Below are 22,365 nucleotides of genomic sequence, written 5' to 3'. Positions count from 1 at the left end.
AAATTAATCATTATGTCTTTGAAAAAGAATGAGAATTAAGTTGAGATCACTTCACTTCATAGATTAGAGTAGTATATTTCAGAATATTAGTGATGCCGGTCAAAATACTTTCTCAGAGCATTTTACCCTGGGGAAATAATGCATAAAGTTTGAAAATGGATGAAATAAAATTTTGCAGAAATAAAAATGCAATTGTAATTTGAAAGACTTATTGATTATTCATTCATGTAGTTCCTTCTAACTGACATCAAATCTAAAAGTGCTTCACGTCCAGTGAAACTTTTCCTGTAGTAATGCCACTGTTGTTTGATATTTTGCACATAGCATGGTCCCACAATCGGTACATCGTTTTAACCTGTTCATATTTGTACAGTCTGAGGGAAGGAAATTGTCCAGGACAGCTGCCTCTCTTCCTCACGGTGCATCCATGCAAACTTCTACATTCATCTGAACAGGCAGATAGAATATTCAGTGCTACCCGGGGTCAGTGTTCATTCAGTCTTTAAGACCGAGTGGGAGGCTTGTTCCCACAGTTCTCTAACTCAGTTTTACTATCCCATTTTGGATTTAAATTGAAATTATCCTCTTTCAAGGCTACAAAGTCTCCGAAGTCTTCTACCAACATATCTTTGTACTTGCTAAATGAAACCATGTGCTTTAAATACAATAATTTATTTTTCTGGTCTCATGTGGAATTGCCTTTAATGTTACAGCCCATATATAAACAGTTGTGGGAAGACATTCAAAACAATAGCCAAAGAAAACATTAGCAGACATTTGGAGAAGTTTGAGTTGATAAAGGTGAAGCAGTGTGGATTTGTTAAAGGCAAACTGTGATTAATCTGATCGAATTTTTTGACAAGGTGGAAGAGAGGCTTGATGAAAGGAATGCAGTAGATGTTGTCTACATGGATCTTCAGAGAGAATTTGGTAATGTGTAACACAAAAGGCTGGTTAACAGAATTGAGACCCATGGGATTAAAGGGGGCACTAGTAGAATAGATAGGAAATTGGCCTTAAGTTGCAAAGCATAATGTACCTCCATTGATTCCATCTACACTTCCTGCTGCCTTGGAAAAGCAGCCAAAATTATCAAGGACCCCTCCCACCCCGGCTATTTTCTCTTTTCCCCTCTTCCATTGGGAAGAAGATACAAAAGCTTGAAAGCACATACCTCCAGACTTGAGGACAGCTCTGTCTCACTGTTATCAGACTCTTGAATGGATCTTTCATACTCTAAAGATGAACTCATGATCTCCCAATCTACTTCATTGTAGCCCTTGCACTTTTTTTGATTACCTGCACTGCACTTTTCTGTAGCTGCAACACTATATTCTGCATTCTGTTTTTCTTTTTACTACCTCGATGCACTTACACTTGGCATGATATACCTGGATGGCATGCAAACAAAAGCTTTTCACTGTAAATTGGTACATGTGACAATAATAAACCAATGCCAAAATATGTGGGCCAAATACAGCCCATGGCACAGTTCTGTCCAGCCCACCTCTCTGAATTGTGAGCTGCCCACTATAACCGTTCCCAGAGGCACACTTACCTGCATCACCTGGTGCACAGGTGAGGTTTCAGTGTTCTTGGTTATGGCTGATAGTGACCACCTTTGTGACCACCTAACTTTGCTCACCTGAGGGGTCCTGACAGCAAGGTCCAAATTAGCAAGTGCCCGTGCAGCATCGGGTCATGTCCCAAACGGAACTGTCTGTCAGACGTTGCTCATCTGGCCTTTTCCACAAAATAGTGGGACACCACTGGATTAAAGGCAGCAAGAAAGAGAACTGAGTGATTCTCAAATTGGAGAGTGGAGACAGTGGTGCTCCTCAGGGGTCAGTGCTGGAGCTTTTTTGATATATAATGATAACTTGAACATAGGTGCACAGGTTTAAGTTCCTAAATTTTCATATGACACAAAGATTGGAAACGTGTTTAAAAAGTAAGGAGGATAGTCAGAAGACGTTGTCTGGTGGAATGGACAGATGAAGTTTAACAAAAAAGTGATGCATTTGGCAGAATGAATAAAGAGAGAAGTTTATGTGGCATTATGCTAAAGAATGTGCAGGAACAGTGGGATTTGAGTGCACTTGTACATAAGTCTTTGAAAGTGGAAGGGGCATGTTGAGAGAGTGGTTGGTAAGGCATATGGAGTGTTGGGATTCATAAATAATGATAGGGTACAAAAGCAGGGACATTTTGTGGAATCTATTGAAAACATTCCATATTGTGTCCAATTCTGGTCACTAGACCATAGGAAGGATGTAGAAGTCCTATAGTGGATGCAGAATAGATTTACTAGAATCGTTCTGGGGATAAAGGATTTTGGCTCCAAGGTTAGACTAGAGAAACTGGGATTGTTTTCCATGGAGCAAAGAAGATTGAGAGAAGATTTGGTAGTGGTGCACAAGATCACGATTCATTTAGATGGGAAAAATAGAAGCAGCTTCTATTAGACGAGGTCAAAATGTCAACTTTTGGAGAAAAGATACAACGGGCAGGTGAGGAATTTTTTTACGTAAAGTGTAGCTAGGATCTGGAATTCACTGTATGAAAGTGTGGTAGAAATAGTTTCAAAAAAGATTTGAATAGGCATTTGAGAAAGAATAATTTGCAGAGCTATGGGGAATGGGATTCAAGGGATTGATAAACAGATGATGATAAAATTCCTTTCTCTCTTTTTACTTCAATTGAAATGTGGTGCAGAAATTTCAATGCACTACTTAATTTGAGTAGCAAAAGTTATGTCTGGATGTGCAGTTAGTGTAATGGCGCCAGTAGTTTTTCATCAAGCTGCTCATTATGGTGAGAAGTGTTTGAAGGAGAATCTGAAATGTTACAGGGAGATTTTATTTAATTATTTGTTTTTGGGACCTCAGCAATGCTGGTGGGACCAGCATTTATTGTCCGTCTGTAATTACCCTTGAGAAGATGCTGGGGAGCCACCATCCTGAACCACTGCAGTCCTTTGTTGAAGGTGCTCTCCCTCAGTGCTGTTGGGTGTGGAGTTCCAGAATTTAGCCCCAGTGACAGTGAAGCGATGGTGCTATGCTTCATAGTCAGGTGAGCAACTTGAAGGGGAACCTGCAGGTGGTGGTGTTCCCATGTACTTGCTGTCCTTGTCCTTCTTGGTGGTGGAGTGCATGGATTTGGAAGGTGCTGTCAGGGCAGCACGGTAGCATAGCGGTTAGCATAACGCTATTACAGCACCAGCGATCGGGGTTCAATTCCTGCCACTGTCTGTAAGGAGTTTGTATGTTCTCCCCACGTCTGTGTGGGTTTCCTCCCACATTCCAAAGATGCACTGGTTAGTAGGCTAACATGGGTGTAATTGGGCGGCGCGGGCTCATTGGGCCGGAAGGGCCTGTTACCGTGCTGTATAAATAAAGTTTTAAAAAATAACCCAGGCAAGGAACTGCTGTCAGAATAGCCTAGGCAAGTGAGTGTAGCACCTAAAGGAAATGTACACTAAAATATCTTGTATAGATATATATACTTATTATGCATATGGAATAATGAGATGAAATTAACTCATATGATCTAACATCATTAGACACTCTACACATGCTTAGAACTATATTTATCTCCTCACTATAAAATATTGCACTCTGGCAAGATTCATAGCTTTCTCCTCTGTCAGCTTAGGAGAACAGCAACTAAATGATTACTACAGACTGTTTACTGTGTGTGATGCTACCGTGTATGCAACATGTTTCTACGTGTTTTGACAAAGTCTTGACATGGCTGTTTGTCAAATACACTGACTGGGATCTTTCACATGTGGCTTTGGTTTTTAAAAGGAAGCTAATTATTTGGAGGATCTAGCTTATAAATGTTATGTACCGATTCCTTAAAATGTGTGCAAAATATATCATTGTATAATTTGATTTTTCTTTAAAGGTGTCTGTGTGCAAGGGCCAGGAATCATGCGAAAGTGGACAGTATACCAGCGATGGGAAATGCTGTTCTGTATGTCCTCCTGGGGAAGGTGTGCTGACACCATGCGGTGATAAAGACACTGTATGTACGACATGCTTGGACAGTAAGTACACTTTGCACTGTGGTACCATAATCAGTAGTGTTTATAGACTGATCTATGTGTAGTTGGAAAGAAAAATTATTTTGCTTCGGGTTTGTAGTAATGTCAAAAAATATTGTGATTATTGCTGATTCAGGGTTACAACTAAAACGTCAACAATTCCTTCCGCCCCCCCCCCCCCCCATAGATGCTGCTCGACCTGCAGAGTTCCTCTAGCAGATTGTTGCTCCAGATTCCAGCATCTGCAGTTTCTTGTGTCTCCTTGTGATTATTGTGGTAATGAAAATCCAGGCTCTTACTTTCACCATTTGCATTCAATAATTTAAAATTATTGCACTGAAATTCTAGGAAAGTGATACTGGGGTAAGGCATGGTTGGATACTGAGACAAGAACTTAAGGCTGTAATCCAGTTTCACCGGGATTCTGCTCTGGAAATTTCAAAATTCTGGAATTTACAGTGGATGGTGGTAGGTAGGAAGTTGGGTGAAGAGGTGGGGAGATTGAGTGAGTCCTCTGCCCATTGTCCATTCAAAGGGGTTATGCCTGGAGGAGTTTCTGGGCCACCTGGTGTATTCTGCTTATTGCTCACCTGTAAAGGACAATGAATCTCTTTACTGAGGGGGCAATAAGTGCAGCAGTTTTGGGTCAGAGAAGTGCAAAAGGAGCTTGAGTACTTTTTCAACAGTAGAATTAAAATAATTTGCAAAAAAAGGTTGAGGTTTTCCATCATCAAACTTCCACGCTGCCACATCAGATTCCTTGGGACCCCCTGTGGGTGTTGCTTCTGATGCACCAGCGATTCAGATTATTTCCCCACTGTAATTATGTTAATGACTCTGACCTTATAACTAGGTACGTGTGTCCTTCCTGCTCCCTTGATAGCTAATTGTTTCACTCCTCTGCACTCTGGGGGATTGGGATTTTTGGCATTTTGGGATCTAAGAGTTTTGATTCTCAGTTTCCAAATGTGGAAAAAAAATAATTTCTAGTTTCTCAGCATCCCACCCATATCATAAGATGGATGGTAAAAATAAAAGAAAAATGTAGATGCTAGAAATCAAAATTAAAGTAGATGCTAGAAATGAGCAGGTCATGCAGTCTTTGTAGTGACAAGGAACAAAAATAATGTTTTAGGTCAAAGACCCTTTGATGCATATTGAAAAGAGAATACAAATTTGTTTCAGATTGCAAAGAGGGCAGGGGAGAGATGGATAGGACAAAGGGAGTAGCTCTGATAGCATGAGGCCAAGCTTGCCATGAATAAGCTGTTGATATAGTTATGTGGTTGATAGATTAATGACGGAGTATTGGAAAGAGAGAGAGAGAGAGAGAGAGAGAGAGAGAGAGAGAGAATATAAACAAGGGGACGTAAGAACTTAAAATTAGGGTACTGCTCAGGAGATTTCTCTTTCATTGGTATCACAAGCACTGGAAAGAAGTTATCAGCTCATTTGAGTCCAGATTTGTTGGAACAGTTAAATGGAGAGAGAGATTTCTTCTTGTGACTAATACCATTGTTTCTAGATGTAGGTAACATTTTTGGAATGTACATGGAGAGGTTGGACAAACTTGGATTGTTTGCTCTGGAGCGTCGGAGGCTGAGGGGACATCTGATAGAAATGTATGAAATTATGAGAGGCGTAGATAGGGTACATACAGTTGTTGTTCCAGGGTCAAATATTAGAGGGCGTAGGTTTAAGGTGAGAGGGGGAAAGTTTAAAGGGGGTGGTAGAAACAGATATGATAGAAGTGCATTTAGACAAACGGGCAGGGACTAGAGGGATACAGACAATGTGCAGGCATCTTGGATTAGTTAGAATGGCATCATGGTTGGCGCAGACATGGTGGGCCAAAGGGCCTGTTACTGTGCTGTACTGTGCTGTGTTCTATGCTGTGTTCTATGTTATTCTGACTTCCTGAAATACTTCTGATTATTGTAGAAAATCATAGAAGAATTCCTCAGATAATTCCTCCTTAAATTGTCCTGAGTCATAGACCGTAACAGCACAGAAGAAGGTCATTGAGCCCATCGAATACTGATCCATGCCTGTGAACAACTTGTTCTTAAAGATATCTGGCTCGCTCTGTGAATGCACAAGCACATCAGCTGCAATTTTGTTTTCACCCCTCCCTTCCTCCAGGCCAAGTACTTCTTGTTTCTAAATGTCAAAACAGATTATTTGGATTGTAAACCTTGCACAACAGATTAAGTAGGCTGATTTCAAGAGTAAGTGCACCATTCACAGGCTGATACTGGGGTCTTTGCCTTCACCTCTTCCATGTCTGAATCTTAAAACAACTGCAGGCAACACACATCCAGTAAATAAAGGAAAGGAGAATTGTGCATTAGGGAGGTTCAGCTGCTCAACACTATTTTGGAGTACCAGTATGAAAATTAGATATGTAGAACTTAAGAATTGACACAGAAGTTGGGACATATTCATTGGTCATTTATACACTTAATTGTACAAGCGAAATAGAATATAGTTAACAAAAAGAAATTGGGAAGACAATGCAACATAGAGTAGTCCACGTAGCCGGCTTTGCCCACAGTTATCCTGCTATTCGTTATCTTGACAAGACTTGCTAGCTAAAACAAAGATCAGTGTCCCTGCCTTTTATAAACTTAGTGAATTATCTGCACACATACTTTACAAATGACCACATTGACTAAAAATGTAGTCTTACTGAGTCTTTACATTGCACGTTTATAGTGCTTCCATTTAAGTTAAATACCACCAGTTCCAATATGAGAAAAATACTTTGTGCCAGATAAGTGCACAAGTCAGGAATGTGCTGGAGGTTGGATGCATGCCCAGATGGGAATGCTCTGTGAACTAGCTTGGACACAATGGGCTGAATGGTCTTCTATCTCATTAGAACATGTGATAAAGTACAAGAATGATATGTTGTACCATTTTATAATTTAGGTGGCAAAATGACGCAGCATGTAGTGCTGCTGCTTCACAGCTTAAGCGACCTGGTTTGGATGCTGATTTCCATGTGGAGTTTGCATGTTCTCCTGCTGACTGTATGAGTTTCACCCTGATATTCCGGTTTCTGGTTGGTAGGTTAAATTGTCCCTTTTGTTAGATATGTGGTAGGAGAGTCAGAGAGGGCATGTGTGAAATAGGAAAACAAATGTGATTGTTGGAATTGCTCTTAGAGACAGCACAGAACTGATGGGCTAAACAATCATCAGATTATAAAGACATTTGAGGAAATATGAACTGGAATTTATACTTGGCCTCTTAGCTTCGCTGGTGCACATAGTGTAGCACTGTGCATTTGAATGGGGTCATTGACATGGACTACAAAAGTAAGTGCAAGTGGTTTGTTTTGTTTTCAGTCTTAATGTTTTTAATTAATTTCTAGCACATAATCTGTTTCTGATTATTAGAAATGCTTGCAAAGGCACATGTTGGCTTGTTACTGCGGTCAAGAACTTGAGTTAAATCACAGGCTGCAGAAGGTGGGTGTGGCCATGGGAATAGGATGACAGTGAATGGGTTAGAGGTAATACTGTCAGGCCCAGTACATGGGAATGAATCATAAAACTGCATTAACCTCAGAAATCTTGTCCTCCAAAATGACACCACCATCTTAGCCCCTTGGATTTCTCTTGAGCCCCATTCTGATCATCATCTAGCCAGCATCCTCTCCCTGACTCCTTCTATTCCCCACCACCTCCCCGATCTCCACTCTTCTCATCTGTTACCTACCACCCACTCCCATGATCATCAAGCTAACAGCTCTGGTCCATCACCATCAATTTTCCTCATATTTCCTCTTGTAATCTCCACAATAGTGGGAGATTGCAGAGGGTAGATTTCTGTGTGTAAGGTCCAAGCTACCAAGCACAATGTTTGACCCTCACAAATAATAAAGTTTATTTGCCTAAGAGCCTCATGCTTAAATTGGGGTTGGCCTACTGAGCAGTTTCTCTTCATGTTGAAGAATTTCTGGGCCAATTTCACTTCAATATAATCCAATAATAGTGTGGAAAGTAACAGCTACTTGTACTAAAACAGAAAATGTGCCTCTGGAGAGAGAAAGAGTTAATTTTTTAGCATTTTTGGTTTTACTTCAGATGTCCAGCATCCATAATTCTGCTATTGCTTTTACCCTGTACTACCTCAATGCACTATGTACAAACAGTATGTAAGACAAGTTTTTCACTGTACCTTGGTACAGGTGACAATAATAAACCAATACCAATACAATACTTAGCTTAAGAATTGTTTTGTGTAAGGCATAGAAGTTTGTGGGTTCAAGACCCACTCTTGAAATTTGAATACAAAAATTTGGACATGCTTAGATTTATCACTGAGAGAATTCCACTCTGTCAATATTGCTCTTGGATGACATATTAAACCAAGGGTTCTCAAGTGGACATCAAAGTTCCCATGTCACTCTTTTAAAGAGGTGCAGAGTATTTATCCTTTGGTATCTTTGCCCTTATTTGTATCACTAAAACAGATTATATGGTCATTATCACATTGCTGCTTGTGGGAGTTTTCTGTGATGAAATTCACTGTTCTGTTTCTTGTATGAGTACTGCAATCACACGTCAAATGTACCTCATTGTCTGCAAAGCACTTTAAGGTACCATCGGGAGATAAAAGATGCTATATTAATGAGCATGCAGCAAAATACTCCGGGTGCTGGAAATCCAAAACAAAAACATAAAATTCTGGAAGCACTCAGCAAGCCAGGCAGCATCTAAGGGGAAAGAACCAGTCAATGTTTCAGGTGACACATCCTTCATCAGAACCGGAAAAGAGAGAACACAAGTGTGTTTAAGTTGTGGAGATATTAACACAAATATTTCCCTTTTCTAAATCAAGACAGTTCAAGAGATAATAACAGAAAACGTTGGAAGTACTCAAGGGGGCTGGCAGCAACTGCTGTGGAGAGAGAGAAGAATTATGATAAAATGGAATGACAGTCTTAGCTTTTTCTCTGCAGTGTTGTCTAATTTATCATGCAGCTGTTCACTGAAGGATAGGTTTAATTACATACAATGGTTATCATATTCCAAATGAATGTAGCCTGATGTAACATCTGATTTAAGTGATGTTTTCCATATTAATATTTACATTCATCCGATAGATAATCAGCCTGAAATGTTAACTCAGCTTCAAGCTCTACAAATGTTGCCTGATCTGTTTAGTACTTCTGGCATTTTTGTTTTTATTTCTGATTTCTAACATTCACAGTTTTTTTTTCTTTTTAAAAGTCAACAGATGGAGTCACTTAGCAATAGTAATAACAAGTCAAAGCTGAAGCTTTTCAAAGCCCAAGCCATCAAATAAGCTGAAATATTTTCCTAATTCTGAATACAAATGTGAAAGAAACCAAAGATAATTATCTTGAGCTATTCACTGCGGAATTGCATTAATTGCCAGTCAAGGAAATCACATGCCAAGTGCTGTGAATGTGGTTTGATGTTAGCAAAGTAACATCTGCCATAAGTAATTTTCCCCATATTATTATTATTATTGCCAGGAAGGACAACAGTAAATATATAAACAATCGGAGTAATCACTTGGATATAAAGGGATGCTTCTTAACCAAAATGATGGATGACTGAGACGCCTTGCCTGAAATTCCTATGCTATATTCAATAATCACATGCAATGAGCTTTTCTTTGTCTGAATTTTTGCTCTTGGCTTCTGCACTTGAAGATCATCTAATGCCACTGAAAGGTTGATAGGAGGCTGAGGATCTCCTGAATGGTACATACCTGGAAGTAGTCTCACTGTAGCCATGGGGAGTTTTGGAGGATAGAATGTAAGTAGCTGGTTAGGAAGAGACAAGCACTGCAAGTGGTCTCTTTTGTTGTGCCTATACCAGTGAGTGTGGTGACATCTTGGGGTGCGCTGTTTGGAGAAGATGCACAGTGTCAAATGATGCTGCAAAGGGACATGGCAAGGTGCAGAAATGCAACTGTCATTGGGGATTCTATATTCACTTGGATAAAGAGACATAACTGCAGCTGGTGGTGTGATAAATGTATGATGTCAGGGCAAAGTATGTCACAGATAGGTTCAGAACATTTTCACATGGGTGGAGATGGCAGATGAAGTATAACAGCAAGAATGTATGGTCCTTATGGAAATCAAGAAAGTTGGAAGGAAAGGGCTGAGGCCTTCTAGTAGGAATTTCATGAGCTAGAGACAAAGTTAACAAGCAGGACTTCAATGGCAGTAATCTCAGAATTACAGCCAAAGACCAAACTGCTGAAAGAACTCAAGTTGAGCAGCATCTGTGGAGGCAAAGGGATGGTTGACATTTCGGGTCAAGACCCTGCATCAGGATGAGAATGTAAAGGGTAGATAGCCAGTATGTAGAGGTGAGAGGGAGGGGTGAGACACGGGTTGATAGGTGATAGGTGGAACCAATGAGGGAAGGATAATGGGCAGATTGAACCAGGTGGAGGAGGCGATAGGAGCGATGAACCAAAGGAGAAGAAAGAAGGGCCCATCATCTCTGCCCATCCTCCCTCCCATATCTAGTTCCACCTATTACCCATCAGCCTCTTGTCTCTACCTTCCCCCTCTTCTCCTCCCCCTGGTTCCATCTGCCTATTTTATTCCTTACATCTGTTTTCCACCTACGAGCCTGTGTCTCAACACCCTTCTCCCCCTCCCATACTGGCTGCATCTGGCCATCATTCTGCCCCTCCTTATAATGTGGTTCCACCTATCATCTACCAGTCTCTGTTCCACCTCATGCTCTCACTTGGCTATCTTCCCTCTACATTTTCAGTCGTAATGCAGGGTCTTGCCTCCACAGATGCTGCTTGATCCAGTGAGTTTGTTTTTTGCTCCAGATTCCAGCACCTGCAGTCTCTTGTGTCTCTGAATCACTGCTATTAAATACAGGAATAACAGACTAAAATAGTTTTAATGCAGTGGCTGAGACCTCATGCAAGAGGAAAGGCTTCAGGCTCCTGTTGGAAGAGAAAACTATTCAGATTGTAGCTCCATGAATCTAGGATCCATACATTCTTTAGAAGAATAGTTGGCTGAAACATTCAAGGGGAGAAACAAGCACCATAGAGGACAGAGAGCAGCAACAGTGCTGAGTAACCAATAGCTCAGAAACAGGCAGTGGGCAATTGTGAAGAAGTCCAAATGGATTCAAATACATAAATGCATGGACCCAGGTGATTAAAGTTGCCAATCTGCATGTCATCACATGAAACCAAAATATAACAATAAAAAACAACTAACTCAAAGGTGGTGAGGATAGAGAAATTAATATTCCTGGTGACATTATTCAGGGAAAATAGAGAAGGGAAAAAGGGGAAAGTTGCATGGGACAATATCAATCCTTTTGGAGAATTGTCAGGGAAATTAGACCAAGCTCTCAGGGAATGACCATCACAGGCACTTCTGGGATAATCATGTTTTAGATATGAGGACTGTTTGGAAATCCTACAAGGAAATTTTAATTTCAAATGTTTTATATAAGATCCTTCTTCAGAACTTTCTAACCAAATTACAAACCCATTCTTTCATATTAAAGCATTGATAGAGACCACACACATTTTAAAAATGTTTTCTCTTTGAATAAATGTTTGCTTGCTTTTTGGGATTCATTGCTTTATCTTATGAAACCTTGGACCCTGCTCCCTTCCTCCATAACATGTATCCATTACTCCTGCCTCCTTGCATTGCCAGGATTTGCTTATGCTTGTTCAAAGGGAATATCAGACGGCTTGTTACTTGAAGATGGCATGTGAGATTGGGGCTGTAAATGTTCTTATGGTTGTTAGAGATCTTATGAGCTGAAATCCCCTATGGGGAATATTATTGAAAATCTGTCTGAAGAGAATAAGGATATAAGAAATGTCAAGGACAAGTAATTGGCTGTCAAACTCATCAAAGTTCATTCCCTTGTTCCTTAACTCTCTTATTGTAACACTGAGCTTTTGTTTTAACCTTCATAACATTTTTGCTAATTTAGCTCCACTAATCATTCAAAACATTGATTGTTTTTTGAGTAAAGTTCTTCCTGCGATGTTTTATCAATAATTTAAATAGACAAGGTTCCCACTTAATCATTTCCGTTTTTGGACCTTGGAGCTTGAGATTTACTCATTGTTTCCCAATGCTTCTCCATATCACACTCGGGATCAGTCTGCCCTGTTCTACTTTCTACTCCCATATACCTTTTTCAAATGTATAACAAGTGGAAGTGGATGGAGGGGGAAGTGTGGATTCTGCAGGTATTTCAAAAGGTACAATTGAAGGTCAAGTAGAGAGAGAAGCAATTGGCATTGTCAGTCCAGGACCCTTCCATCAGAACAGTGGAAGTGGGGATGTTGGCTAATAACTGCACAACGTTCAAATCCATTCACAGCTCCTTAGCAACTGAAGCAGCCCATATCTGCATGTCGCAAGACCTGGACAATTTTCAGGCAAGTAACATTGAGGCCACAAGGGTGCCAGGCAATGAAGAGAGAGTCCAAACACTTCCACTTACCATTCAATGGCACTACCATTGCTGAGTCCTGACCATCAATATACTGGGGGGTCACCACTAACAAAAAGCCAGCTGGACCAGCCATGTAATTGCCATGGCGACATGACGGGTATCTTGTGATGAGTGATTCACCTCCTGACACCCAAAGTCCTTTGCACTATCTGCAAGACGCAGAGAGTGTCAGGAGTGTGATTGGATATTCTCTGCTTGCCTGGATTAGTGCAGTTCCAATGAATTAGTCCAATTAGTGCAGTTCCACAAGAAGCTCAACACTATCAGGACAAAGCAGCCTGCTTATCTGGTACACCATCCTGTATGCTAGACATTCATTCTCTCCATCACTAGTGCACTGTGGCTGCAGTGTGTACCATCAAGAGTAAGCTATTCTGATAGGACCTCCCATACCTGCCCCCTCTACCACCAAAAAGGACAATGGCAGCAGTTGCATTGGAATACCCCCACCGGCAAGTTCCCCACTTTGAGCACCATTCTGATATGGAAATGTATTGCCTTTCTTTCATTGCTTCTGGGCCTAAATCCTGGAACTCCCCATAAACTAGCACTGTTGGATTACCTGATTACCAGTAGGTCATCTGGATGTTCAAGCCCAGCTCCAGCATTCATCAGGATCATTGGCTGATCTTCTACCCTAGCTCCATTTACCTGCAACATTCCCATATCTGTCGACTTTGCATGAATTTGAATGAATTCAATGACTGCATTTCAAAGGTTCACCACCCTCTGAGTGAAGAAATTTCTCCTAGTTTCAGTCCTAAGTGGCCTGCCCCTTTATTTTGAGACTATGACTCATGGTTCTAGTCTCAGTAGACCAGTCAATCATTCACCCTTAATCCATTCTGTGCAGCCCTAGAAGAATGTTGTAAGTCTTCCTAAGATGTAAAATGGGTTAAAGATGAATGTGCTACCACAGGAAATTGTGCAAAATGATGTTTTTTTCTCTTTGCTCATATTTTATAATCTGGACATCACTGGCAAGGTCAGGTTCAGTGCCTATACAGAATTACCCTTGAACTGAGTGCATCATAGGTTATCTCAGGGGGCATTTAAGAATCAACTTCATTGATAGCCTGGAGTTGCATATAATCCTGATTGGGTAAGGACAGCAGATTTCATCTCCAAAGGATGTTAGTGAACTCGAGGGCTTTATAATAACCATCCATATAATATCATCACTTCTACTGACATATTCCACATTAATGACCGGTCAGCATGGACATGATGGGCTGAACAGTCTGTATGGATCTGCAACTCCATAATTCTATAACTGAAGTTAATTTCCAGGGTATCCATGGTGTGAGATGAATTTGGGTTTCCAGATTTTATTGGATTAACTGCTACACCATTGCACCAATAAGAAATATTGTCCTGAAGAGGCTCAATGAATAGATGGGATTTGTGACAATCAAATAGTATGGTAGTTGCTTTTTTTATAAATCCATACTATTAAGTGATTTGGAATTCCACAGAGGTTGCTGACATCTCTGTATTAGAGGTGCATGCATCAGGGTGGCTTGATTGCTGTGCCAACACAGTATTCACAGTGATTGGGCAATAACTGCTGGCTTTGTCAACAATACACACAGCCTGTAAATGAATAAATCAAGAAGAAGGCACTTGATAGCAGCCCAGCAAATAACCAACCCACTTGACCTGTCTTTTCACTCTATACCATTAAGAAATCTCTAAAGAAATAGGAGTGGAATTATTGCACATGTGAGTTGGATTCTACTGCATGGAAACTCTCTTTCTTATTGCCCACCCTTGCATTAAGACCTTTTAACAATAATTGTAAGTGTTGTCTGTATTATTAAATATATTATTCATAGGAAGCAGTTAGCTGCTCATAAACTGTTGTCTCCAAGGAGCACTAGATAAATGGAAATGTTGATGAAAAAAAAATCTGCAGGAATTTTATAGATAAGATTTTGCAAGCAATATCATCCTATTTAGATAGTTGTCATATCAAATGATCTTAGTTTGCAAAACATGAAATAACAGATGCTAGATATCTGGAACCCCCTCACCCCAAAATAAAATGCTGTAAATACTCAGCAGATTAAGCAGCATATGTGAAGAGAGAGAGTTAATGTATTGAGTGGATATTCTTTATCCATGAAGAAAGGTTATTGACCTGAATCTTAATTTGCTATTAACTACTTAGCCACAGCTTTGGTTCAGTTTGACCTGAACTTCAGGCTTAGTGCCAGTCTCCTTAGCTTGGTATAAGAGTGAGAGATTTTGCCAATGCACTGAGAGACTTTGCTAATACACAACCAGCTGCACTGATTATACCATGCACCTCAGGCTTATTGTGGCCACTGAGATTTCATGTCAACCATTATGTTCTTTTGTATTCAATAGTGCAATCTTCTAGAAACCAAGGCTACAGCATTAATGTTTCCCTTCAGGGCTTTTACCAAATTACTTTATCCCCATAGTTACAATGTAATCTTTTCTTGGCCTTCTTTGAATCTATTTCATCATTCAAAAAAAATAGCATTGCTTTTGCAACCAAGAATCATTGGGCGTCGATGCTAATAGAAGTGGAGTACTGTCGTTGTATGTCAAACACCCAAAAATAATGTAAGGAGAATTGTATGCTTATTCTAATGGTTGGCTGGCTAATCCACAAGACTAATTTTACAGAACTGCATCAACTTGAATATTGCCCCCATAATGTCATGCTATTACATTATTTCTTTTATTGATTTACAATGCCTGTTGCTGAACTGTGAATAGAATGTTACCTGCTCATAGAAGGTGACAGAGTCATATAGCACAGAAACAAGTCCTTTGGCTCACTACCTCCATGCCGACCATTAAGCACCCATCCACATTAATCCTACACCATTCCCATTTTTCCTCTTGCATTCCCATGAGCTTCCCCTGTGCCTGTGGATGATATTGTCCTTTCTCTCTTCAATGTTTAATTATAGAGCCTGATTCACGAATTCCAATCCATGAAGTCAACACAACACCTCGATGGTTGTCATAGAGGCAGAGAGTCATACTGCATGGAAACAGGCCCTTTGGCCGAACTGGTCCATGCTGACCAAGATGCCCATCCAAGCTAGTCCCATTTGCCCTCATTTGGTCAATATCCCTCTAAACCTTTCCTTCCATGTACTGTCCAAATGTCTCCCAGAAGAACCTTGTTCCTGCTTCCATTGTCCTCCAAAAGAATCAGAGGCCCCATCTCAAATGTCTACCGGAACAATCTTAGGACTGTTGCCAGTGCTTCTCCAGGAAGAATCTCAGGCCAGCTTCCATGATTCTCCCAGAGAATTCCCAGCCCTATTCCTTGTTTCTTCCAGAATAAACTCAGGCCTGCTTTCACTGCTGTTCCTGGAACATTCTCTGACCAGCTCCACAACATTTCCAGGTCTGGGAATTCCCAGGTTGTGTTCACTCTCAGACTAATCAGTGCAGGAGTTTAATGCTCATTGACCTAAAATGCCTTCATATTTTCAGAATTTACCATTCTCCTATCATCTTATCTACAGCAGATTGTAGTGCATCATGCTGATAGTAAAACCTCCTCCAACAGGCTTGCTTCACCTCTCTACTTTCTTCCTGTAATTGGTTTATTATTGTCACATGTAGCGAGGCACAGTGAAAAACTTGTCTTGCATACAGTTCATACAAGATGAACTCATTTCAACAGTGCATTGAGGTGGTACAAGGTAAAATCAATAACAGAATGTAGAATAAAGTGTTACAGATACAGAGAAAGTACATTGCAGGTAGAGAGTAAGCTGCAAGGTCACAACGAGGTAGATTGGGAGGTCAAAAGTCAATCTATCCTACTAGGGAACTGTGCAATAGTCTTATAACAGCAGGATAGAAGCTGTCCTTGAACCTGGTGGTACGTGCTTCGGGCTTTTGTATCTTCTTCCCGATGGGAGGGGGGAGAAGAGAGAATGTCTAGGGTGGGTGGGGTCTTTGATTACGCTGAGTGTTTTTACCGAGGCAGCGAGAAGTGTAGACAGAATCCATGGAGGGGAGGCTGGTTTCTGTGATGCGCTGAGCTGTGTCCACAACTCCCTGCAGTTTCTTGTGATCATGGGCAGAGCAGTTGCCATACCAAGCTGTGATGCATCTGGATAGGATGCTTCTATGGTGCATCGATAAAAATTGGTTAGGGTCAAAGGGGACATGCCAAATTTCTTTAGCCTCCTGAGGAAGTAGAGGCACTCGTGAGCTTTCTTGGCCATGGTGTCGACATGGTTGGACCAGGACAGACTATTGGTGATGTTCACTCCTAGGAACTTGAAACTCTCAACCCTCTTGACCTCAGCACTATTAATGTAAACAGGATTATGTGCACCACCCCCTTCCTGAAGTCAATGACCAGCTCTTTTGTTTTGCTGACATTGAGGGAAAGGTTGTCGTCATGACACCATGTTGCTACGCTCTCTGTCTCCTTCTTGTACTCTGACTCATCGTTATTTGAGATATGGCCCACCACGTTGGTATCACCTGCAAACTTATAGATGGAGTTAGAGCAGAATCTGGCCATGCAGTCGGGAGTGTATAGGGAGTAGAGTAGGGGGCTGAGGATGCAGCCTTGTGGGGCACCAGTGTTGAGAATAATCATGGCAGAGGTGTTGCTGCCTATCCTCACTGATTGTGGTCTGTTGGTCAGAAAGTCAAGGATCCAGTCACAAAGGGAGGTGTTGAGTGCCAGGTTTAGGAGTTTGGAGATAAGTTTGCTTGGATTGATAGTATTGAAGATGGAGCTGTAGTCAATAAACAATAGTCTAACATAGGTGTCTTTACTGTCTAGATGCTCCAGAGATGAGTGTAGGGCCAGGGAGATGGCGCCTGTAAAGGACAATGAGAAGAATAAGTAGTGTCACTTTTGATGCTTCTATCAGGTTGTTGATGAAGATAAGAAATAGAACATGCTCCCTCAGGAGTCTTGATGCAGATGTTGTGGTAAGAAGGCCAACAACCATTTATTATGGCTAAATATTTGTATTCCCTGAGGAAGTTGCACATCTAACTCAACAGAAATGCCATGAGAGGCCAATTTTTCAATCTGGCCAAAATGCCATGCCTCAGCTCTTAAGAAGCTAAGTGCTTCTGCCCGTATTAAAAAGGCAGTCATTTAATTTGTGGACTATTATTCTGAACGTTTTAGGATTTGGCTGACTTAGATGAAGCTAGGTTAGTCAGCATCTTATTCATCGTTGCTTGCAAAAGTTAGTTCTGGCATAAGTGATAACAGGGGCACTAGGCTGTTAATACTTGGATCTGATTTAATCTTTTATTATGAATAAACTTGGTACTTTATGCTTTCACCAAAGGCTGAGTGATGTCTGTCGACAGGAATGTCTGGAGTAGATGAGATTTAAGAGCAGTTATTTCCAAGGAGATTTCATGTACGTTAATCATCATGGTCAGTAGCTTCTCTTTCATCACATTATTGCTTGCCCAGATATTGATCCAGCTAAGTGGTTTGCTTCACTTTATAGGAGCTCTTAAATATCTGACACTGAGTTACAGATGGAGTTTTGGTAAACCCTGGATTTAAGTGGCCTATCAGATAAGGTGTGAAATACAAGGAAGAGCTGACAGAGTGGATGCAAGAATGGAGGTTTTTCCTCTGGAATTAGAGGATACAGTCTCAGGATCAGGGTCTGCCTTTTAGGAATTGAGGCAAGGAAAAATTTGTATGTAAAGGGGTTGTAAGTCTTTAGGATTCTTTACCTCAGAGGGCTGTGGATGCCCAGTTGTTCAACGTATTTAGGGCTGTGTTGTACAGATTTTTGAATGCTAAGGGAATCAGGGCATGAGCAGGGAATATACAGATCTCGCACTGGATTAACAGTGACCTTACTGAATCCGGACCATGCTCAAAGGACAGAATGACTACTGCTTTGATTTCCACTGCTCCTGTGTTTTATGTATTTTCAGCAGTTCAAAGCTCCAAGTGGGAGGTTATACTTGCAGGGAACAAGGAACAGAGAACTGTGGTTTGTGACAGCTATCTTCTTGAATCTCAAAAGTGAAGAATGCTCCTTTTAAGATTCTATCATTCTTGTAACAGAGATAGAGGTTTTTGATTTGTTTTTTTTAATTTAATCAGTCTCTCAGGTTAGCTGAGTGGCCTTTTATGTCTGTCTTGCATTCATTTTACTTATTTCTCCTTTATTTCATTTGAGATGCTCTGTGTAACAGCTTTAATTTTTTTTTGTTATTGTTCTTTTGTTCCAGAAGATTTATAATGCTGAATAGCTCCAACCTCAAAGTCATCAGTATTTAATCTTTTCTTTTGTGGGATTTTTGTGATCAAAATTAGTTAATTTTCTAATGGAAATTGAGTAGTACAATTGTGCATTGTGAACTCACAGCACTATTCTCCCAGGCACTGTGCAGCTCTTGGATAAGACCATTCTCCGTCTCTCTTGGAATATATAGACATCACTGACTAGTATAACACAGGAAGAGGCCAAGAATATAGGAAAAAACTGCAGATACTGGACATCTGAAGTAAAAGTTGGAAGTTCTCAGCAGGACAGGCGGCATGTAAAGAAATAATACATAATTTACAGAAAGAAAATTCTCAGAAAGTACAAGTACTGCACAAGAAAACTAGTTCATCTGTGGTTAATATAGAAATTAAAAATAGTATTAAGTTCATGGAAGAGGCGTATAAAGTTGACAGAAATAGCAGTAGACCTGAGGTTTGGGGACTGTTTCAGAACTCGGCAAAGGATACCACACAAGGCAATATCTGCATCTGTAAATCCAGCTAATTTTTTCGTTTTGTGCAGTTCATTATAAGGCAAGATAGATCACGAGTACAAACTGGCAAGAAATGTTAAAAACAGATTGTAAAGACCTCTGTAGGTATGTAAAAAGGAAAAGACTTAGTGAGGGTAAATGTATCCTTGCAGAAATAAGATAATTTACAATGGAGAATGAGGAAATGGCAGAGATACTAAACAACTACTTTGTGTCTGTCTTTATGGACCAAGACTGGTTCAAGAGTTGGCAGGTTTGCTGTATGAAGAGAGGTCAAGTGGACTAGGCACGTATTCTTTACAGTTTAGAAGAATGAGAAGAAATCTTGTGGATACCTAGAAAATAGTTAACTGGCTCAACAGACTGGATGTGGGAGGATGTTTTCTCTGGCTGAGGGCTCTAAAACAAGGAGTCACAGACTCAGAATAAAGGGAAGGCTGTTTAGCACTGAGATGAGCAGAAATTTCTTCATGGATAGGGTGGTGAATCTTTGAATTCTGTGTCCCAGAATGGTTATCAAAGGTCAATTACTGAGTTCAGTCAAAACGAAAGACAGAAATATCGATTTATAGATCAATATGGGGAGCGGACAGGAAAATGGTAGAAAATCAGTCAGAATTTTGATGAATGGTAGAGCTGCTGTGGTCTACTCCTGCTACTATTTCTTATGTTCTTAAGTTCTATGTACTTGATGCTCAGGGTCACTTTGTTCCTCCACACTTAAAGTATCCACATGTTGTGTGTGAGCTCCTATTGTCCTCTTAGTGTATCACTGCTATCACACAGATTATTCTCACCTGTTAACTGGCTTCAGATCCAAATCTTCTGTTGAAAACACCAAGAAAGAAGTTTTCAATTGAAACAAAAAGCTGCAGATGCTGAAATACAAAAAAAAACCCAGAAAATCCTGAAAATACTCAGTAGGTCAGACAGCATCTGTGGAGAGAGAAATATTAAGATTTCAGGTCAATGACCTTTCTTTAGAACTGGAAAAGTCAGAAAGCAAGCATGTTTTATTTTGTCGAGAAGTGGGTGAGCAGGGAGAACAAAGGGAATGTCTGTGATAGGGTGGGGACCAAAGGAGATGGAAACGATGCAAATGGAGCAGTGCTCCTGGGAGAGGGTTAGTGAAAGTGGTGTTAGTTGCAACTGATCTGTTATGAGGGAAATATAAACAGAAGGAAATGAAGAAAGTCAGAGGGGAAAGAATATCAACATCAATGCTGGTAATGTGAGATACTGTTGCTGGAAATCTGAAATCAAGAGAATACTGGAAATACCAGCAGGTCAGGCAGCATCTGTGGAGAGGGACACATTAAGTTAATGTTACAGCCTGATGATTTTTCATCAGGTCTGTCCATTTCTGAAACAGGTGGAAAGGTTGGCCATAAGCCATGTTGAATTAAATGTTGAGCTCTGGGAGGTGTAATATGCCCAGGTAAGATGCATTTCCTTAAGCTTACACTGGGTTTCATTGGGATGGTGTAAGAAGACCAACAATAGGGAGGTGCGGTATGAAAGGGGTGCAGAATTAGAGTAACAGCAACAGGAAACTCATGGCACCCTCTGTAGGACTCACCCAATGTGCATTTGCTTTCTCCAACAGAATATGTCATTATTATTATTCATTCTTTTTTGTTGTCCACCAGTTGGACTTGGGCACAATTTTAAGAACTTTATGGGGAAACAGTCAGTGGGAACTTAAGTGCATGGCCCAGCTTCTCCACTGTTTCTTGTCTGTTAATTTTAATGGGTGGAAATCATTCCATTCCTGAGATATCCGCAAGACAATTTTCTAAATGACCCGCCTTACCTTCTTGAAGACCCATTTCATCTCCCACGGAGTTAGCATGGAGTCCTGACCAATTAAGTGAATCAGTTATCAGTGTCACAGAGTAGACAGGTGGCACCAGGTAGGTGGTACTATTGAGGTGTGCCAGCCTTTTGCTTCTCAACAACCTGTGCACGTTAGTAACCAGAGGGAGTAATCCCCGACAAATGGTTTGGCCAAAAGTCTTTTAAAGTCACATCATATCATTCCAGAATCCTTGTCCAAAGTAAACTAAAAGGATGTTGCTTCCAATTCAACCATGCTGCTTCTGAAATTTTTATGCAATTATTACAAAACTTGCTTCATTTAAAGGAATGAGAGTGACTGTCAGAAAATTCATGCTGGGATACTGAAATCTTTCAAGGAAGGAAAATTAATGTCCTTACCAGATTTGGCCTATATTTGACCTCAGACTCACGCGGTGTGGCTGATTCTTAATTGCCCTCAAATGTGATCTTGTAAGCCATGCACTTATGGGAAAGATAATAAGTACCAACCTTGGTAGTTATGCCTTCATCCCAAGTGCAAATGATAGATAGAAAAATACTTTAAATTTAACTTACTTACTGTATGTTTTTTTTTGATCCTAGGTTTCTCTTATTCAGATATCTCAAGCCATACTGAGCCCTGCAAACCATGCACTGTGTGTACGGGTACAAAAACCATTGCTATCCCCTGCATGGAGAACTTTGACACTTCCTGTGCATGTATGAATGGGTATTATGAGGACACTAATGGAGAGTGCCTTCCATGCGATATATGCAATGAGGGATTTGGAGTCCTGCAACAGTGTTCTGAGGAAAGGAATACAGTCTGTGAGATATGCCCTACAGAGACTTATTCTGACCAGAAGAGCAGTGTTGATCCTTGCCTCCCATGCACGGTCTGTGAAGATTATGAAAAAATGATCTCGGAGTGCACACCTATAAAAGACACCGTTTGCATCTGTAAGTCCTTCAGATTTTTTCACTTTTATGCAGTTCATTGAAAGTGTCAGATTGGTGGAATATGTTTTGCAAGATGGAGCCTTTCATAATGCTTCTACTGGCCCACAGTCCTTCTAAATTCCTTTTGCACTGCAGCTTTCTGGCCTTGAAGCTCATTTGCATAGTACAGTACTGTTCAGAGGATTGTGGAATGGGACAGCACATAAGGAAACCATTCAGCGTATAAAGTCTGTATTGGCTTTTTGTAAGTAATCCCATCAGGTCCATCCTCTG

At 40.6% G+C, this 22,365-nt stretch overlaps 1 protein-coding gene across 2 annotated transcripts in view; it reads left to right on the top strand.

Annotated features, from left to right (window-relative positions):
- LOC127583121 (tumor necrosis factor receptor superfamily member 16-like) overlaps positions 1-22,365 on the top strand; it is a 114,640-nt gene that overhangs the window by 23,700 nt on the left and 68,575 nt on the right. The window contains exons 2-3 of one of the 2 annotated variants that reach the window (XM_052038894.1): positions 3,910-4,051; positions 21,736-22,092. In XM_052038894.1, the coding sequence (XP_051894854.1) occupies positions 3,910-4,051; positions 21,736-22,092 (499 nt within the window). The remainder of the gene's footprint in view (positions 1-3,909; positions 4,052-21,735; positions 22,093-22,365) is intronic. The other variant, XM_052038895.1, reaches the window with a different exon arrangement.

The sequence above is a fragment of the Pristis pectinata genome, chromosome 25, assembly GCF_009764475.1.
Source record: "Pristis pectinata isolate sPriPec2 chromosome 25, sPriPec2.1.pri, whole genome shotgun sequence".
Lineage (NCBI taxonomy): Eukaryota > Metazoa > Chordata > Chondrichthyes > Rhinopristiformes > Pristidae > Pristis > Pristis pectinata.
The sequence above is the reverse complement of the archived record's forward strand: the minus strand, read 5'-3'. Positions and strand labels throughout refer to the sequence as shown.